General features: G+C 44.7%; 2 protein-coding genes across 8 annotated transcripts; one reads left to right on the top strand and one right to left on the bottom strand.

The window, feature by feature from the left end:
* Positions 1 to 250: 250 nt before the first annotated feature.
* On the bottom strand, positions 251 to 16,448 carry LOC131183975 (uncharacterized). Of its 6 annotated transcripts, XR_009151894.1 has the most exons (3): positions 15,801 to 16,448; positions 10,696 to 11,463; positions 10,207 to 10,563 (listed from the first exon to the last, which is right to left on the bottom strand). XR_009151894.1 is itself a non-coding variant. In XM_058154789.1 (2 exons), exons 1-2 carry the CDS (start codon positions 16,446 to 16,448, stop codon positions 384 to 386), a joined length of 765 nt encoding a protein of 254 aa, XP_058010772.1. In that variant the 3' UTR covers positions 251 to 383. The 6 variants fall into 6 exon arrangements, 4 of the variants coding, with proteins under 4 accessions (XP_058010772.1, XP_058010771.1, XP_058010775.1 ...); XM_058154789.1 differs by lacking the exons at positions 10,207 to 10,563; positions 10,696 to 11,463 and adding an exon at positions 251 to 500; XR_009151895.1 differs by lacking the exons at positions 10,207 to 10,563; positions 15,801 to 16,448 and adding an exon at positions 2,480 to 3,592 and having other exon boundaries at positions 10,696 to 12,540.
* On the top strand, positions 16,052 to 19,169 carry LOC131183981 (protein C19orf12 homolog). 2 transcript variants are annotated; one of them, XM_058154805.1, is made up of 3 exons: positions 16,070 to 16,495; positions 17,274 to 17,449; positions 18,022 to 19,169. In XM_058154805.1, exons 2-3 carry the CDS (start codon positions 17,290 to 17,292, stop codon positions 18,285 to 18,287), a joined length of 426 nt encoding a protein of 141 aa, XP_058010788.1. In that variant the 5' UTR covers positions 16,070 to 16,495; positions 17,274 to 17,289; the 3' UTR covers positions 18,288 to 19,169. The 2 variants fall into 2 exon arrangements, with proteins under 2 accessions (XP_058010789.1, XP_058010788.1); XM_058154806.1 differs by lacking the exon at positions 17,274 to 17,449 and having other exon boundaries at positions 16,052 to 16,495.
* The last annotated feature ends 1,195 nt before the right edge of the window (positions 19,170 to 20,364 follow it).

Below are 20,364 nucleotides of genomic sequence, written 5' to 3'. Positions count from 1 at the left end.
GCAACCTAGAACTGTGTTGGCTTTTTTGGCAGCTGCTGCACACGGCTGGCTCACATATAAATGGTTGTCCACCAGAACTGCACGGTCCCTCTCACAGTTACTACCATTGAGCAAGGTACTTTTACGACTTTCTGACATGCAAAGTCAATGGGGAAGCCAGATTCAGTTACCAACTGTGTGACTAACTTTTAACAACCGCAGTGATTCACTTAACAGCTGTGGCAAGAAAGGTCGTAAAATGGAACAAAACTCACCTTTAACCACTGTCTCGCTTAGCCATGGAAATTTGGGGCTCAATTGGAGTCGTTAAGTTGAGGACTATTTGTACAATGAAGAAGAAAAGCAGAAGGGATTTTGCCAAGGAACATGAATCTGTTTTCCCTTCATTTTCTAATTTCATCTTCCTCCTTTCGTTCAATACCAAAGCTGATGCCGTAGAGAACTGCTCGGATTAGATGAGAAGTAGTTTCTTTCACATCTATCGCATTCATAAGGAACATCTAAAAATGTTTTGGAAGATGATGAACAAGGAAAAAATGAGTTGGGGAAAAAAAAATCAGTGTTTATTTAGTTAAAAGCGTTTTGCCCCGCACTTAAAAATAGCACAATATTACTTTATGTTACGGAGAGAGTGTTGCGTTCACAATCTGTTTTTCTTTTCACAGCTCTGTGTGAGGATTCATGTAGTCATGTACCAGTGTGATTATGCTGTGAAAAGCATTTTAGCCAACTAATTATATCAATGTAGTTATCGTTTGCACAGATTTGCACACCCTAAAACAACGGCAAGGACAAAACATATCGGTTTAAAGATGTATGCAAGTCACACCGGACGATACCTTACAGCAGGTGTTCCTTCCTCTCCTAAATAAGGTGAAATATCTCCCAAAACAGATAATGCTCTGAAGGTTTTAGGAATAATTATATTAAAACCAGGTTGTTTTTTAAAAAAAAATTCTTCTTTAATTGGGAGAAGGTATAGGTCATCTTTAAGGAGTAGTCGGTGGCCTAGAGGTCGAGCTCTCACATCACAATCAGGAGGCTGTGAGTTCAATCCCAGTAGAGACAGATATTTCTCTCTCTAGGCAAACTGAGAATTTATTTGCTGAACAAAACTCCGCATTGGCGACAGGAAGGGCATCTGGCCATTAAAACACTGCTAGCTCAATTAGTTGCCCAGACTCCACCCTGCAACAAGGGATTATGGGGTCGTTAAATGAAGATGATAGGTCACCTTTAAAGTCCCCACATGGCTAAATTCCTAGATACTTAGGAATTTAGACCTAGTGATGACCTTCATTATCATATCTCTCATTAACATCTACATAAACACACACATATATACTCCTCCAAAAAGTTTTTATCAGTCCTGCCTCCATGCACAATAAGGCATTCCGTTTTTTTTGCAGCTGTCCCATATAATGGACAATTCCCAATCTCCTTGCTTTTTGCAAATTGTTTTAAGCATTCTTTCACTGAGTATTGAGGTTGACTGATACATGGGCTGCCTTTTGGGTAGTTATTTTTTTTTCTTTATGTCTCTTCATTTGGGGAAGCATCTTGAGGCCTTCGGATGTGGGCAAATCTGCGTCATCATTTCACACCCACACCCACACCCAGGGAATAAGTTAACACGGCAAGGGCTCACCACCATTCAAGAGAAGTGGGCCTACGTTAAACCTCAGAAGGGTGACTAGAAATTGGCTACCATGCCTCCACTGTTTGTGATTGTCCAGGGAGAGTCTCAATCATCCAGGACCAATTGGAAACTGGACACAAGAAAGTCCAGTTGCCTTTTTGAAAAAGCACCTTTAGAATGTAGTGCGTGGGTACTATTTATTGGTATTTCTTGAGCTCTCAGCCGGATTGCCAGGATTATCTGTGGTTGAATGGAGTCCAAGTCGCAAGAGGAAAGGGTTGCTTCCAAGAGGCAATAGAGCTTGGAATATCTGGTGCAGGGATGGGATTCAGCTGGTTTGGACTGGTTCGGGGGAACCGGATGCTAATTTTACATCCGGTTCGCTCAATTGGTAGTTGCAAGGACTGGCTGGCCCCTCCCGCCCCTCCCAGGAGTCTCCACACAGTCTGTTTTGGATGCCAGGTAAGTGCAGGGCCCATGCAGAGGCTCTGGGAGGGCAGAAAACGGGCCTCCTGGGAGTTCAAGGGAGGGCCTCCGGAGCGTGGGGGTGGCCATTTTTGCCCTCCCGGAGGCTCAAAAAAAGCTGCCAGAGGTTGGGGAGGGTGAAAATGCCCCCCTCCCCCCGGCCATGGTGCAAGAGGCCGAGTAGGCCATGGCTACGCCCACCCAGCAACTGGACAGAGAACCGGTGGTAAAATTTTTGAATCCCACCCCTGATCTGGTGGGCAAGAAGACAGCAAAGGCAGGCCCATCTTAGCAATTCATAAAATATATCCATAGTCATCTAGATCAGGGGTCTCCAACCTTGGCAACTTTAAGACCTGTGGACTTCAGAATTCCCAGAAAGTTGCCAAGGTTGGAGACCCCTGATCTAGATAGTTGCTTTAATCTGGCAAGATTCTGTCCATAGGCAAACAACAATAAAGAATCGACAGGCCTTAAAAGTAACTCCTCGTGGCGTTCTTGGTTCTTTGGGCCTGACAGTAGCTCCCTTTCCATCTCACGGTTCAACCCAGCATTTAAAAATCACCTAAGTTGTTCGTAAAGTGGATTCTGGGTAATATTTGGGTAATGGGATGATAATAGAATCTATCGTTTTTTCCATAAACCATTCCTCCTCCTCCTTCTCCTGCCCCTTGCAATTTTAAATCTTATTTTGAATTCTCAAGGGTGTCAGTTCTAAACCAGACAGGCCCAGCTGGTGGAAACTTACAAGTGGAAAGCTGCATTTTTTAGCAGATTCAAAGTTATTTTTAGAAAACATCTTTAGTTTCCAATAAATTAAGTTTGAAAGGCAGTATCTTAACAAAAAATGGGACGTGATAAATAAAACACAGCATAGGAACTGTTCCCTAAAATTAATAAGAGGCATCTCAGGACCTATGGGCTGCTTTTCTTTCACAATTCTTGTTGTTTCATCTTTGACTACAAACATTTTAGCACATTTTAGCGTACGTTGTCCATTGTTTCAAACCTTTGTCTTAGATTGGTATAATTGCCACCCATAATACGCTCAGATCTGTAATCCATTAAATCTGTGCAAACAATTGCTCAAAGGGCCAAAATGCGTGTGTCATGGGCAGTGGTGGGATCCTCTCAGTTTAACAACCGGTTCGGTGATTTTGCGCATGCATGCGCAGTTTGAAGAAATTGTCACTTCTGCGTTTCTTCGGAGGCAAAACACAGCTGAGGTGCGGCAATCTGCTCTGCCACGCAAATCAGCTGAGAAGATAAAGGTATGACAATAGGGCCGGCGCCTGGCCCCATCTGATCGCCGGGGCAAACCGGTTCGCTCCCAGCTGATCGTCGGAACTACCGGTTTGCCCGAACCCGTAGAATCCCACCCCTGGTCATGGGACATTGTGACCATCTTCTGTTCGCTCTCTCTTTTGCACGCACAGCCTTCTCTTTCTCACTTTTCGTCCCAACTTCAGGGAACAGGACCGGAGTATCCTGTAAATGCCAGGAAATAAAATAATGTGAATAAAAAGGGAATTTTGCCTGAGCAAAAAGGGATGCATTTTAATTGCCTATTAATAGAAGGCTCAAGACATTTTACAGTTGACATGCTGGCCAAAAAGGAGGAAGCACAGTAGCAGGTCTGTTTCAATCGGGAAGTCAAAGCAGTGTGTCACTTTTACCAGCCTGAAGCAGCTACCCCACTTTTACTCCATTCCTTACTCTGGCACAGAGGTCCTTCTCTCCCTTCCTAGAAGCCCCTCAGGGGAGATCAGCGGTCCTCGACACTTCGCAAGTGTCTCCTTCGACACTTCACTTCCAGCACTAAAGCAGATTGTGTTGTCGCTGACTCTCAACCAAAGCACCTTATGCCCAGTTTCTTTAGGTGTGCTTGTTTTTTCCCCCCCTCCCCTTCAATCAGGTGTGATTCTCAGAGGCTGCTTGGATACAGCCCTGCCGTTTTCTTGGCAAGGTTTTTTTCAGAAGTGGTTTGCCATTGCCTGCTTTCCAGGGCTGAGATAAAGTGACTGGGTCAAGCTGGCTTTGGGGCTATTGTGTCTGCGCCTTCCGAGCCGGGCCCCCTGCCAGAAAGTGACTTGGAAAGTGAGGGGGAAGGGCCATCAGGACTTACCTCTGGAGCACCGGCTTCCCTGGCTCAGCTCCAGGAGCCAGGGGCAGGCCAGGTGGAGGAGATAACGAGGCCTCCGTCCCCTGACTCTTCCCCCCCCCCAGGCCATGCCTCCAGACCTGGCTGATGGCAATCAGGCCTGGCTGGACCCTAGGTTTCGTAGGCAGGAGAGGCGGGAACAACAGAAGCATGGGTGGGGCAGGCCTAGGAAGTGCTGAGTCACGGAGCCACACCCCACAGAGTATAAAAGCAGACCCGGCTGCTCTTCTGCTCCGTGATGAGCAAAAATTGAGCTGAACTATTTGACTCGGGGAGAAGTGAGCTGAATTCTTTGACTCTTGGAGAATTGAGCTGAACATTCGGCCTGGACTGCTGACTTCCTGGTTGCCTGGCAACCCCAAGATAAAAGGGAGATTTTGGCAGGCAGCTGCAGATTCCCTGCCAGGACTGATAGCAGCCGTGAACTCAATTACTGGCTCATTTAGCCAGCTCGCATGGCTGAGACCGGGAGGGGACAGAACAGGAGCCAAAGGTGAGACTAGAACTTTCCGTCTCCTGGCTTCAAGCCTGATGCTTTAACCACTATACCATACTGCAGGGGTGAAATCCAGCAGGTTCTGGAGAACCGGTAGCAGAAATTTTGAGCAGTTCGGAGAACCGGCAAACACCACCTCTGGCTAGCCCCAGAGTGGGGTGGGAATGGAGATTTTGCAGTATCTTTTCTCCAGAGTGGGGAGGGAATGGGGATTTTGCAGTATCCTTTTCCTGCCACCCCCACCAAGCCACACCACCCCCACCAAGCCACGCCCATAGAACTGGTAGTAAAAATATTTGGATTTGACCATTGCAGTATTGGCTTTGTAAGTCTACTAACAACAGCTTTGGATTTGAGCTAAGGAACCTCACACCTATGTCTGGTACGATTGTGGGGAAAGGGTGCTTTTGAATCTGTCTCGACTCCTGATGACTGTTTGGACAAGTCCATGCCCTTTTCTTGAAGATTTTAAATATGTTTTGCTTTTGCCTCATTCCTAAAGATGTGAGAGAAGGGTCAACCAGCTGTTTTTGGGGCCTTAGGTGGGGCTAGAACTCACAGTCTTCTGGTTTGTAGCCTCTTTTGAAGGGTTATGTTGCAGGAGGAGGACTGGACTCCTCCATTTTCCCAGAATGCAGAACAGAACCAATGAGGAAGGAGATCCCAAGCAACTTCAAGGAGGACACCTACGACATGAAGTGCCACCCATGGCAAAGGCTGCCAAATTGAGTGATGAGAAGATCTCTTCGCCAGAGATCTTCCAAGAGAGATGGATGGTCATCTGTCAGAGTTGGGTCTTGTAGAACCTGCATCGGGCAGGAGGAGGGCGGGGGAAGGGCGGGGAGGGGAGGGAAGGGAAGACTTAATACTTCTGAGGTCTTTTTTTTTTTTTTTACATTTATATCCCGCCCTTCTCCGAAGACTCAGGGCGGCTTACAGTGTATAAGGCAATAGTCTCATTCTATTTGTATATTTTTTACAAAGTCAACTTATTGCCCCCCCAACAATCTGGGTCCTCATTTTACCTACCTTATAAAGGATGGAAGGCTGAGTCAACCTTGGGCCGGGCTTGAACCTGCAGTAATTGCAGGCTACTGTGTTCCAATAGCAGGCTTCTTAACAGCCTGAGCTATCCCGGCCCCTTTCCAACCTATAAATCCATAACTAGAGAATGTCGTGATTCCATTTTATGCCTAGGGGATATCTCTATAGGCTGAAAGGATATCCTTCAATGGAAACCAAGTCTCCAGATGTTTGCTGCTTCATCTGCCAAGCGTATCATGTTATCTATACCCAGTGGTGGGATTCAAGTAATTTAACAACCGGTTCTCTGCCCTAATGATTTCTTCCAACAACCAGCTTGCCAAACTGCTCAGAAAGTTAACAACCGGTTCTCCCAAAGTGGTGCAAACTGGCTGAATCCCACCAGTGTCTATATCATAATCCAGTCTTCCATATATAAGGTCATTCTAAAGAGTTTAGTGCAGGGGTCCTCAAAACTACAGCTCGCGGGTCAGATAATCTGGCCCATGTGGGACCACGAGGCTGCACCGCCCACATCGCCTCATCTACCCACCAGCCCCCCTCTGCCTTCTGGAGGGCGAGGCCAAAAACAGGATGAACAGAGGCCCTCGGAGGCCAAAAACAGGCCCGATTTTGGCCTCCCCAGCCTCCAGAGAAAGGGGGGGTTAGGGAGGGACACACACACACACACACACATAAGCAGAAGTCCCCCACCCCATCCCAGGCAGCCACATCTTTTCATTAACCTGATTTCCACCTCCAGGAGCATAACAAATTAAAGTTTAATTTGTGTGTTATTATTTAATGGACTGTTAAATTGGCTACGCCCATCCAGTCATAGGACCACCTAGCCACACCCACCCAGCAGGTCCGTGGGGGCCCTCAACAGTCTGAGGGACCGTGAATTGGTCCCCTGTTTAAAAAGTTTGAGAACCCCTGGTTTAGTGTGACAGTCTGCAGAGTCAACATGGTTTGATTTTATAGGCATTCTTAAGAGAATGTGTAGCAATGTATTATAGTAGTGAACTATTTTGGACTCTAGAAAGATCTGGTTCTGTGCTCTCCTTGAATATGAAGCTGACCAAAAAGGCCAATCTGAAAGCTGAGATTACTTTTTTTTTTCTTTTGCATTTATATCCCGCCCTTCTCCGAAGACTCAGGGCGGCTTACACTATATCAGCAATAGTCTTCATCCTATTTGTATATTTATATACAAAGTCAACTTATTGCCCCCAACAATCTGGGTCCTCATTTTACCTACCTTATAAAGGATGGAAGGCTGAGTCAACCTTGGACCTGGTGGGACTAGAACCTGCAGTAATTGCAGGCAGCTGCTGTTAATAACAGACTGTCTTACCAGTCTGAGCCACAGAGGCCCTTTTGTTTTTTTTACTTCATAGGATTGCTTTTTTGGGTATAAAATTAGGGCGAGTCCTCGCTACACAAACCACTTTTGAGTTCTCGCTGGACAGATGGGATTAAATAACATAAATGATGATGATATAAATGTTATGGAGACTTGGACATGCTGTGTTTTTAAAATATAGTGCAGGCTGATGAACACAATTGTGTTCCGCTCGTGGGCTCTCATCAATATGCATTGCTTGAAACCTCAATGCCTGCTCAGTTGGAGTTGTTTTGACTGAATTTCAAATACAGAATAGCCTAACTAAGATGGCTCATTAAGAACCCTGTCGCTCGGTTAAGATTTTGTGAACTGCAGCACACTCTAGTGATATCAAGAAATCATTAAAAAAAAACTTAGACAGGGTGAACTTTTCTTCCTCTTCAACAACTGGCATGTTGAAATTACGATGAGCTTGTGTTGCGTAAATGAAAGCCGTATACTGGATTGCGGTTGTTTAAAATATTGGATACACCTTGGCAGGTAAAAGAGAACCACGTGTTTCCTACTTGCAACCTTCTAAAGAAGAGAATCCAACTTTCCCGCAGGTATTTGTCCTGGTTCCGACATCTGTGGAAATTCTCAGTCATCCAGGTCATGGTTGTCCTAAAGGTGCTTTTTCAAAAGGCAACTGGACTTCCTTTGTTTTTCATTGAAGATGTTTCGCTTCTTATCCGAGAAGCTTCTTCTGCAGAGCTGAATCCAAGAAGCTTCTTCTGCAGAGCTGAAGAAGCTTCTCGGATAGGAAGCGAAACGTCTTCGAAGAAGGAAACAGAAAGCCCAGTTGCCTCTTGAAAAAGCACCTTTGGATCATCCTGGTTCCAACCTGAACAAGGCTCCAAAGCAGATCTTAAAATGTCATGCGATATTGACAATGACTCAGAGGCTAAATGTCTGTAATATTCTTACACTAGAATAGAAAAAAAGGATGAAGCCTGTTTGGAAGCTGCAAAACCAACGTTGATGAATTACGCTAGTCTGCTTGCAGTTTTGGGCACCATTTGTAGGCACTGTTGATGCAAATTTGAGAAACCTTTCACTATATATATATATATATATATGTGTGTGTGTGTGTGTGTGTGTGTGTGTGTGTGTGTCTTGGCAGTGTTTCGACGAAGTCTGATTCGTCATCTTCAGGCTTCAGCTTCATGCTTCTGGGAGCACGAAGCTGAAGCCTGAAAATGACGAATGAGACTTCGTCGAAACGTCGCCAAGACACTTCCAATTTTACGCGGGAGAAAACCCGAATAACCAAAGACCTACATACAAACACCCGCGAAAACCTCAGAAATACACACATACACACACACTGTATATAGACAGAGGGTAGAATGGACAGCATGCTTGAAGCCCTGCCAAAGTGGCCTAGCTAAATAAGCTTGATTTATGTTGAGTACAAGGACTTCGGTCCAGATTGATGCCATCCCACCATATGGCATGGTATGAAAACCTATGGCTGAAATCCTCTCACAACATCACGGGTTATTTTGACTGCTTCTTTTCAACAGTGGGGTCATGATGGCTAAGTGGTTAAAGATGCTAAGGTTCTCAGCTAGAAAGCTGATACTCGGGTGTTCCAAGACCCGGGTGCCGCGTGATGGAGTGAGCTCCCACTCCTTGCTCCAGCTCCTGCCAACCTAGCCGTTCAAAAGCATAATGCAAGTAGATAAATAGGTACCACTTTGGTGGGAAGGTAATAGCATTCCTTGCGCCTCGGCGTATAGTCATGCTGGCCGCATGACTACAGAAATGTCTTTGGACAACACCAGCTCCCTTGGCCAAGAAATGGAGATGAGCACTGTTCCCTAGTTGTTGTTGTTAGTTGCAAAGTCATTTCCGACCCATTGCGACCCCATGGACAACGTTCCTCCAGGCCTTCCTGTCCTCTACCATCCCCCAGAGTCCATTTAAGCTCATGCCTACTGCTTCAGTGACTCCATCCAGCCACCTCGTTCTCTGTCGTCCCCTTCTTCTTTTGCCCTCAATCTTTCCCAGCATTAGCCTCTTCTCCAGTGAGTCCTTCCTTCTCATTAGGTGGCCAAAGTATCTGAGTTTCGTCTTCAGGATCTGGCCTTCTAAAGAGCAATCAGGGTTGATCTCCTCTAGGACTGACCGGTTTGATCGCCTTACAGTCCAAGGGAATCGCAGGAGTCTTCTCCAGCACCAGAGTTCAAAGGCCTCCATTTTTTGAAGCTCAGCCTTCCTTATGGTCCAACTTTCACAGCCACCGTTCCCTAGAGTCGGACACAACTGGGCAGGGGAAACTTTTACCGTTTCCTTTCTTTTCAATAGTTCTCTATCTCCATGATACTCTTCTTCTTAGGGCTAAGAGAGAGGGATTGGCCCAAGGTTATCCAGCTGGCTTTATGCCTAAGGTGGGACTAGAATTCATGGTCTCCCAGTTCAGCATTTTAACTATCAAGCTAAACTGGCTGTCTTTTGTCACCTTAAGAGATTCTAAATCTATTCTTTCTCTATCTTTTTTTTTTTCCTTTCATGGGTGCCAGATTATGTGCCCAATAACGCGAACAGCTTTATGTGCTTAGGCAAAACAGAACAAAACGTTTTGCCCTCATGCAAATCATTTATTTAAATGCAGGGCGTATTCCCCCTCCCCCCCCACTCTCAGGGTTTTGCAGACAGGAGGATACTTTCGCTCCAAGAAAACAATTGTTCCTAAGGGTTTCACATTCCGTTCAAACCCGCAGCGTTTCATTCATCCTTAATATCTCCCCAGAGTTGGGAGAAAAAACGGTCCATGGTGTTTTTGTCCTTCTGATTTTTCATGCAATGTGATTAGATAAGGGGTTTTGTTTTGGGGTTGGGTTTTTTGTTTTGCTAGTTTACCACTGACTCTTACACACATGGGTTTTAGCCTCATTGTTCAAGGACTAGAGCTGCCACGAAAAAAAAAACACACAAAAAAACCCCAAGTTCTGCCAAGTTTCACAATGTGCAAGAGCCCTCCAAGGTTTACAGCTACGTTGCTCGTCTTTCATTGCAATTCCCTTCGCATTTTGCTCTGCTACCGGTACAGTAACTCTATTATCTTGGCTGCCATTATTCTCAAGCTGCATCTCTTCCCCGTTTGTGCCTGTAATCCATTTGGTCGCTCTCGAGGTTGTCACGAGAATCTTTTGATTGAAAGGAATCGCTTAGGTCGTGCCAAGGATTCTCTTGAACCTGCTGGCAAGAAGCAAACTCCCAACTCAAGAACTGGGCTTGTGATCCTGCTAACCGACGGGTGTGCGTGTGTGCTGCTCTTTAGTGAAGGTTAAAATTTGTTGCTTTCATGATGCTCTGTCTGCAGTGCTTGTACTCCACATTATCTCCTCCCTTGTGGGTTTTCTACAAAGCATGATGGGAACATCAGCCTGGAAAAGGAAAATAATTCATACTGGCTGTTGATGTTTGGCTGGTGTGCCTGGCGAAGTGCATCACACACAGCCGCAAGCAAAGGGAGACATCTACTGTCTGAACAGATAGCAAAGGATCTCTTTACTTACACTGTATTTGTGTCTCTGCAACATAGCTGCGTTTAAGTCTGTCTGCTCGCTAAAACATTTCTGTTGGGAAACTGGCTCCATCCATCATGAGCAATCCATCATGAGCATGTATGTAAAAAAAACAACATCCAGGATTAATTCTAGGAGAAAAGGCCGGTTTGTGTTTGTTTGTTTGTTTGTTTAAAAAACCCACTTTTTACTTAAATAGTCACAGAGAAAAGTTTGGCACGAGTTTATCACTGATGGGTTAGCTTTCTGCAGGCAGGGAGTTTTCCATAATGCGCTGGGAGTTTTCCATAACTCCAAGGAGTTTTCCATAATGCGCTTAAGAACGTAAAAACCTGTCTGCAGTCTGAATCAGTACCTGCTCTTTGATAAGATACATCTTGTAACAGGTTTGTAATAAAGCATTCAGGCTGCGGTGCCAAAATTAGCTAGTATTTATTTTAATAAATATCGACGTGTTTAATAAATGTGATAAATACTGTTTAATAAATCAATAACACAGATATTTAATAAATATCACAGTATTTCTTGATAGGCAGTTTTAATCTGCCCAATAGTTGAACCTCTCTGTAGTAACTTGCATCATATTTTATTTGGTTCGGTATAAAGGCCCATTGATTCAGAATTCCAAGTAGATGATATGGGATGGATTCTACTAGTAGAACGAAATGAAGAATTTATGAGATCTTGGCATCCCTGGTCTTTTCTTTTGATGCCGAAGATGGAAGTTTGAAAAATCTGGTTCCTCTTGATTTCTTAATACTATAAAAAGGCAGAATGAATATAAGGGTGATTTTTATCCCTTAAGTATGCCAAGCTAACCAGAATGAAAAATGTGCTTGCCAGTTTCATATTTTGTGCCAAGTCCAGAATTCAGCTGATGGCAGAAGCAGAGCTATACAGGTACTCCTCGAGTTATGACCGCAACGGACTCTGCCCATCACAGTCGTAATTCATGACCGTCATAAATCTGGTCACCCACAAGATCAACCCAATTCTACAACCTCAGTTTGCAGCCATTCTCAAGCAACTGCTACCGTTATTAAGCCAAACAATGGGTCCACTCTGGATTGTTATTTACCAGTCCCTGGTACGCAAAGCGGTGGGGTGGGGCAATGATCTACAGTATTTTAAATTGTTTCAGAGACATTCTAAGGCTGCATTTAAGGTTTCCACAAGAGAGCGCTGTTTGTGTAATAAAAATGACATTGTTTGAGACATTGTGTCTTCTTTCTCTGCAACAGCTTTTCCAGTGTGATTTGGCTTTCTTTTGTTTTTTCCTTCCTCCCTTCCCTTCCCTTCCTTCCTTCCTTCAAAAAACTTTTTCCTTCACCCCATTCCTAAACTTGATAGCTTCCTCTCTATTTTCTTCCTTTTCTAAATTTCCAAGTATAGCTTCCTTCCTTAGGTTTTTTTTTTTTGCATTTATTCCCGCCCTTCTCCGAAGACTCAGGGCAGCTTACACTATGTCAAGCAAGTGTCTTCATCCATTTGTATATTATATACAAAGTCAACTTATTGCCCCCAACAATCTGGGTCCTCATTTTACCTACCTTATAAAGGATGGAAGGCTGCGTCAACCTTGGGCCTGGTGGGACTTGAACCTGCAGTAATTGCAAGCAGCTGCTGTTAATAACAGACTGCATTAGTCTGTTGAGCCACCAGAGGCCCTTCCCTAGAAAGAAAGTTTCCTTCTCTCTCCTTCCTTCCTTCCTTCCTTCCTTCCTTTCCTTCCTTCCTTCCCTTTCCTTGAAAAAACTTTTTTCTTCACCCCATTCCTTAATTTGTTAGCTTCCTTTCTGTTTTCTTCCTTTTCTAAATTTCCCAGTATATCTTCCTTCTTTCCTTCCTCCCTTCTTCCCTCTTCCTTCCTTCCTTCCTTCCTTCCTTCCTTCCTTCCTTCCTTCCTTCTTTCTTTCTCTCTCTCTCTCTCTTTCATTCTTTCTTCAAAGCAATCTGCTTTTGGAGTGAAGTTCCTTCCTTCCTTCCTTCCTTCCTTTCTTTTTCTTCCTTCCTTCCCCCCTCTTTCTCCTTCTTTTCTTCCTTCCTTTTTCCTACCCTCCCTCCTTAGGAAATTATCAGAGAAAAGAGACAGGAGCCCTCAGACTGTCACTTAACTGTTACAGAATAACACTTCATTTTTTCTAGGTTCAAAAAAGAAACCTAAGAAAGGCTCGCCCTAATGAATCTAGCCGTTAAAAGGGGCAGCAGGAAGTTTGTACTTTCAGACTGGCGAGTTTCCATGAACATAGCCTTACAATAAAAGTAGATTTTGCTCATCCGTTCTGGTTTCCTGCCTGGGTTCACCCAAGACGACAGTAGAGGAAAACAACAGTCCACAACTACAGATGTAGTTCATAAAAAATGTATCGCATAAAAATGTATCTCCGGTGTATCTCAAAGGCAGACATTTGCAACCCCTGAATCTATCCTCAGGCAAAAGAGGGGCTCATTCTCCATGGATTTGTCCGGGATGACATCAAGAATTACACTCAAAGATGGCAGCAGCCACAGCAAAGAACAGTGGTAGTCAACCTGGTCCCTACCGCTCACTAGTGGGCTTTCATGGTGGGCGGTAGGGGTTTTGTCCCATACTGAAGCACTTTTCTTTTTTTTAATTTAATTGACTTTTTTTAAAAAAATTCATAGCATTATTTAAAAACATTTTCATTAGGTTTTCATAAAATTCCCTGCGACAATTTAAATTTCTGAAAATATACTATTTGTATCGCCCGCGCATAAGTTTAGTTGACATTACGTAAGTGAAACTAAATGACGCTATAGTGCGACTGCAAACAAAAGAGCCTCGTCCCAGAATAGCTCGCGCATCTCCCACCACACCACCCAGCTGTAACAGATAAGCAGAGCTGGTAGCCGGCACTCCCCCCCCAAATTCAATCCACGATGCACGAGAGGCATGCGCAGACGACTATACACGGCGCATTCCTGTGGAACCGGTGGGCGGTTAGAAAATTTTACTACTAACAGAGATACAAAAGTGGGCGGTAGGTATAAAAAGGTTGACTATCCCTGGCATAGAACATCTCAAAGAAGTACTGCAAGACTGGAAGATGCAGAGAGACTTGGCCTAGAGAACCAACAACAACTGGACACGACTGAATAAGTAACTTCATTAGCAACAACGGGCTAAGCCACTATGGGGAATCATCCTGACCCACAAATGGATCCTGAAGAGTTCACCCAAATTTTTTCCATTGTACAGGTAGTCCTCCATTTACCAGGGTTCATTTAGTGACCGAAGCTACAACAGTACTGAAAAAGCGACTTATGTCTTACAGATTTGGTGATGAGGACATCAAGAATTACACTCAAAAGATGCTGAAGCCATGGGCTCAACGTGGGGAAGTGAACCTCCGCCAGCCCTCCTCCTCCTCCTCCCCCTTCAATATCATGCATTTAATAAAATGAGTGTAGGTTTGAAAATGTGCAAGTGGGTGTAGGGATGCGTGTGTGAGAAAGACAGAAAGGCTCTATGTGTGTGAAAGAGAGAGACTCCCTATGTTTGTGTGTGTGTGACTGTGTGTGAGAGAGACATACACATTTCATGTCAAATGATCTAAGTGCCAAAGCCCACTGCAACTACATAGCAAAAAAAGCTCTAAGAGTTGTAAACCTAATCTTGCGTAGCTTCTTTTCCAAAAACACCACACTACTAACCAGAGCATATAAAACATTTGCTAGACCAATTCTAGAATACAGCTCACCTGTTTGGAACCCTCACCACATCTCTGACATCGATACAATTGAACGTGTCCAGAAATATTTTACAAGAAGAGTTCTCCATTCCTCTGAAAACAATAGAATACCCTATCCCACCAGACTCGAAATCCTAGGCTTAGAAAACTTGGAACTCCGTCGCCTTCGACAAGACCTAAGCTTAACTCACAGAATCATCTATTGTAATATCCTTCCTGTTAAAGACTACTTCAGCTTTAATTGCAATAATACAAGCGCAACCAATAGATTTAAACTTAATGTCAACCGCTTTAATCTAGATTGCAGAAAATATGACTTCTGTAACAGAATCATCAGTGCTTGGAATACTTTACCTGACTCTGTGGTCTCTTCCCATAATCCCAAAAGCTTTAACCAAAAACTTTCTACTATTGACCTCACCCCATTCCTAAGAGGACCATAAGGGGCGTGCATAAGAGCACAAACGTGCCTACCGCCTACCGTTCCTGTCCTATTGTTTTTCTTTTCTTCTTTCTATATATATGCTTATACCTCCTTATATTTACCCATATATGTTTATATACTATATAATCTTTTGTATGATTCCTACATATATTGTTGTGACAAAATAAAATAAATAAATAAAATAAACATACACAGAAATAGAGAGGATCTGTGTGAGAAAGAGACAAAGACTCCCTATATTTGTGTGTGTGTGTGTGAGAGAGAGAGAGAGAGAGAGAGAGAGAGATAGACAGGCTCTGAGTGAGAGATAAAGACTCCCTATGTTTGTGTGAGTGTGTGTGTGTGTGAGAGAGAGAGAAGGAGACACACACATAGACAGACAGGCTCTGTGTGTGAAAAAGAGACTCCCTGTGTGTGTGTGTGAGAGAGAGAGAGATTGTGAGAGAGACAGACACACAAATAGACAGGCTCTGTGTGTGAAAGAAAGACTATATTTGTGTGTGTGTGAGAGAGAACAGTCAGACAGGCTCTCTCTGTGTGTGAAAGAGAAATACTCCCTATGTGTGTGTGTGTGAGAGAGAGAGAGACACACACAGACAGGTTCCATGTGTGAAAGAGAGAGACTCCCTATGTCTCTCTGTGTGTGTGTGAGTGTGTGAGAGAGACACACACACAAATAGACACAAATAGACAGGCTCTGTGTATGAAAGAGAGAAAGACTCTCTATATTTGTGTGTGTGTGTGTGAGAGAGAGAGAGAGACACACACACACAGGCTCTATGTGTGTGAAAGAGAGAGAGAGAGACTTCCTGTGTGTGCGGGTGTGAGTTTGTGTGTGAAAGAGAGAGAGAGACTAGGGAGAGGAAGATCGTGATTCCAGGTTCCCCTGACTTCAACTCCAGCAAGCCTCAACTATTAGGACACGAGCTATGATTCACCTCGCTAGTTACAACGTGGGAGTTATTATTCTTTTTCCCCCAGATGGTTCCTATTTGGTTCTTTTTTGCAAACCCAAAACTCCAGCAAGGGCTCCCGAGATTCTTCTGCGCCTCCAGGGACCACCCGAAGGAGCGACACCAGTTTCCAAAGCAGGCAACGCCTCCTCTTCCTCTTCCTCCTCTTCCTCTTCCTCTTCCCGGCTGGTCACATGAAACCCGGCTCGGAATGTGTTGACTCGCCCGTGACTTTGCACCGTGACGCAACCCGGCAAAAGGTCCTTTGCAACCTGTGAGCGCTGGAGGTCGCCGAGCAATGAGCATTACCCATTCACAGAGTTCATCGGGCGCCGCCACTACCCGGCGGATGAGAGGAGAGCTGCTGCTGTTTTGCGCCAGGCGCCTGCGCTTTCGGGAAAGAAGCGGACCCAGAAGGCGCAGCTCGGCTGGTCGCAGGAACCCGCCTCCGAGCCTCGTTGTCCGCCTTTGAAGGGGGAGCCAGGCTGCCCAAATCTCTCCCCATCCCGCCTTGCAGAAGAGAAGCTCTGCCGGCGAGGAAGGAAGGTTTAAAGGGCACGGATCCGAGGTGCAGCCGCCACAAGCGAGGCGGAATCCGCCCTTTTGCGCTCCGCTTTCAGGATCTCCGGGCATTCTCTCGGCTTTGCCGGCGCCGGGATCTGCACGGGCCCCGGCCCGAGGTAGGCAGCACGGAAAGCCAAGCGCTGGGGGCTGGGGGATGGGAAAGGCGGCTGGAGGAACTGAGGCCGGCCGGGCTTGCAAACTGCGGGGAAAGAGAAAGAAAGAAGAGATGGCTTTTCCGCTCCACCCAAACCGGCGGAGGACTTGCATTTCAAGCAGTGGGGAAATCCAATTGTTTTTTTTACCGGTTCTGTGGGCGTGGCTTGGTGGGGGTGGCAAGGGAAGGACCCTGCAAAATCCCCATTTCCTCCCCAGTCCAGGGGAAGGACCCTGCAAAATCCCCATTTCCTCCCCACTCCAGGGGAAGGATACTGCAATATCCCCATTCCCACCCCACTCCAGGGGAAGGATACTGCAAAAAATCAACCTTGAGCCGATCAGGAAGTGAGGAAGGAGGGAGGGAGGAAGGATGGATGGATGGATCTAGGTCCTCATTTTACCCACCTTGGAAGGAGGGAAGGCTGAGTCAACGTTGAGCCTGGTGAGATTCGAACTGCCAAATTGCAGGCAGCCGGCAGAAGTAGCCTGCAGTATTGTTCTCTTTAACTACTGCACCACCACAGCTCATGGGGTTGTTTAATGATTATTAATGACTGTGTGTGTGAGTGCATGTATGTGTTTGTTTGTTTGTTTGTGAGTGAGTGAATGAATGAATGAATTACTATGCACACCTACAAATATAAACAAGTAGCTCTAAGCTCTATCTGTGAAGAAGAAAGAAAGAAAAGAGAGAGCGAGAGAGAGAGCTGGATTAAGGTTCTTTTACAACTATTGCAGGTCCAGAGAAGTCACAATGCCTGTCAACGTCAGAGACGTGATGCAGCTGCTCTGCCATGTTTCTGAAGAGCGAAAAATGAAAGCAGCCTTCAAGCACTCCGGACGAGGTGCCTTGGTGGTGGGAACGACAGCTTTCTTCGGAGGTTTATTGGCAGGCCCACCTGGCATTGCTGTCGGTAAATTAATGCTTTCAGATATGTGCATAAAGTGCATCCAGGAGCTTTGGATGCACTAAATTGTAGCTTTTAATCTGTCAGGGAAGGTGGGGGGAGATGGATGGGGAAGATGGGGAAGGAGCAGGGGTGAAATTCAGCAGGTTCTGACAAGTTCTGGAGAACCAGTAGCGGAAATTTTGAGTTGTTCAGCGGTGGGAATGGAGATTTTGCAGTATCCTTCCCCTGGAGTGGGGAGGGAATGGGGATTTTGCAGTATTTTCCCTGCCATGCCCACCAAGCCACACCACACCCACCAAGCCACGCCCACAGAACCGGTAGTAAAAAAATTTGGATTTCACCACTGGGAAGGAGCCCTGGGTTAATTACATTAATGAATGCATTTACATTCAGTTTCAACTGAACCCACTTTCCAAAATCAAACTGATCTTTCTTACTGTTCAAGATTATAAAGTGACGGGTCACAGTCATTGTAAAAATGCTGCTTGCCTTTGCAAGTAGTCAAATGGTTCCATCATCCAATGATAGCTTGCCAGTCAAAGTTGAAAGCTGGCTTATCTGTTCTGTTTTTCTAGGAGGTGCCATTGGTGGCTTGCTTGGGGCCTGGATGACCACAGGACAGTTCAAGCCCATTCCTCAGATTATCCTGGAACTGCCTCCTGTGGAGCAGCAACGGCTTTATGAAAATGTCTATGCCATTATTCAGAATCTGGACTGGACCGACGTAGCCCAACTCACAGCCTTGGTCATGGCCAACGGTGCCCTTCAAGAGAAATTGCTTGGCGTCCTGACCAGCTATATCACAAATGAACTCCGAGGGGAGATCCAGTATGGAAACTAGATTTGGATGTGTGTTTCGGGGGGTCGTGAGTGCCCTTAACTCTCCTTCTGACCCTTTTCTCTGGCGTTTTAGATTTCTTAAGATCATGGTTTTTATAGGAATAATAAGATGCCAACCATGCATTTTTTCTTTAACCCCAAATAATCTGTTTTGGGATAATGAACAAGGCAAGCTTTGGTTTGCCCATACTGATTTTTGTTTTCTTTTTTTTCATAATTAATTCCTATTTCAATAGCCCAGGGTAGATGGGTTTGAGCCTCGATATTTACTGTATTTATTTAAAAATCTTTTAATGCCACCGAAAAACTGGATTTGGAGTGCCTTGCTGAGTCAGTACCTCTCATTCATCGGACCTCCTTAAGCAGCGGCCTCTGTAACTGTGACGCCATCAAAGAAAATGCCACTGTTGCATACTTGCATTGTGGTCAAGGATGTAACTCATGGCGTTGGTACTATGATGACATCACTATTTGCTGTTCTTTGATGTGCATCATCCTAGATGAATAATGATACACTGCACAGGTATCATCAGCCTTTCCTGCCCAATAACAAGGATGGGATCTATGATCAATTGTCCTACCCAGATATGTTGTTTGGGTGAGAAAGACAGGCTGGTGGATAACATATCTTCAGGATGCCAAGTTGGAGAAACCTAATGTAGATAACTGTACTGTGGTTGAACTATGTAGTGTCTTCTTGGCCACATTAGAATGATCAACGTCAAATTATTTGGAAGTTCACTTATCCATAGGGATGCGTTTCTTCTCCTTCTGCCTTAAGGAGTGAAAAGTTGAAATAGTACAGAGCCAAAAATGTAGCAGATGATTCACCTTAGGTATTTCTCCTGAAGATAAAATGCAAATAAAGCTGAATTTTAATGTGTGAACTGCCAAAGTTGTATGATCCTTATTCCCCTTCCTTTTAGAGATGCTAAACTGGGTTTCCTGAACTCCAAGTTGCCTTCAGTTGAGAACATTTTTACAGGAGGAGGGAGACAAGGAAGAAAGATCTGGGAGTAACAAAGAATATTAAAAGTCCAACATTCAGGTTTTACAGTTTGGTTTCTTTTAAAAAAACCAAATGAAAATACAGGTAGTCCTGAACTTACAACAGTTCATTTAGTGACCATTCAAAGTCACAAGGGCACTGAAAAAGTGACACATGACCATTTTCACTGAACGACCATTGCAGCATCCCCATGGTCACGTGATCAAAACTCCAGATTCTTGGCAACTGACTCATATCTATGATGGTTGCAGTGTCCCGGGGTCATGTGATCCCCTTTTGCGATCTCCTGACAAGCAAAGTCAAGGGGGGAAAAGCCAGATTCACTGAACAACCGTGTTACTAATTTAACAGCTGTGCCAAGAAAAGCTGTACAATGGAGGAAAATTCACTTAGCAAATGTTTCACATAAATGTTGGGGCTCGGTTGTGGTCGTAAGTCAAGGACTACCTGTCATAGAAATCGAGCAATGAAAAATTGACTTTTGCATTGTCTCGTACAAGAAATTGGGGGATGGGGAAGACATTTTCAGAAAGAGATACAATGGGACGATGTAAACATTGACAACTGATTAAGAGACCATTAGGTGAGGATGGTAGCCTTGTAGATAAATTTGGTGGTAGGAACAATGGAATTCCTGTAAAAGAATGTTTTGAAAAGGACTTCAAGGCTGCAACTAAGTGAGAAGAGTAGCATGTTGTGCAATCAATCCTTTTTGTACAATAGAGAGCAAGCATTGCAACACAGTGAGTTAATAATTGTGTATCTTTATCTTATTTAAAGTCCTTTGAACCAGGAGGTAAGTTCTAAGTCTGCATTCAGTGGGTGGGTAGCCTTCCAAACGTCTTCCTAAAACATAGGAAAAACAGTTGCAGGAATTGGTATGTCTAATCTAGTGAAAAGAAGGAGTAGGAATGACATAACAAGTGTTCCAATATTTGAGGGGCTGCCCCAGAGAAGAGAGGGTGAACCTGTTCTCCAAAGCACCTGAAGGCAGGACAAGAAGCAATGGGTGGAAACTAACCAAGGAGAGAAACAACCTAGAACTGAGTAGAGATTTCCTGATGGTGAG

Source organism: Ahaetulla prasina, chromosome 12 (assembly GCF_028640845.1).
Source record: "Ahaetulla prasina isolate Xishuangbanna chromosome 12, ASM2864084v1, whole genome shotgun sequence".
Taxonomy (NCBI): domain Eukaryota; kingdom Metazoa; phylum Chordata; class Lepidosauria; order Squamata; family Colubridae; genus Ahaetulla; species Ahaetulla prasina.
This window is presented reverse-complemented; position numbering and strand designations above follow the sequence as displayed.

Bases quoted from the DNA above. Each gene is read 5' to 3' on its own strand.
- LOC131183975 (XM_058154788.1), bottom strand. From the start codon at position 16,448: ATGCCCGGAGATCCTGAAAGCGGAGCGCAAAAGGGCGGATTCCGCCTC. The intron at 3,593-15,800 runs GTGAATCATAGC...TGGCATTTACAG, and splicing joins CCCACGTTGTAACTAGCGAG to GATACTCCGGTCCTGTTCCC.
- LOC131183981 (XM_058154805.1), top strand. From the start codon at position 17,290: ATGCCTGTCAACGTCAGAGACGTGATGCAGCTGCTCTGCCATGTTTCT. The intron at 17,450-18,021 runs GTAAATTAATGC...CTGTTTTTCTAG, and splicing joins CCCACCTGGCATTGCTGTCG to GAGGTGCCATTGGTGGCTTG.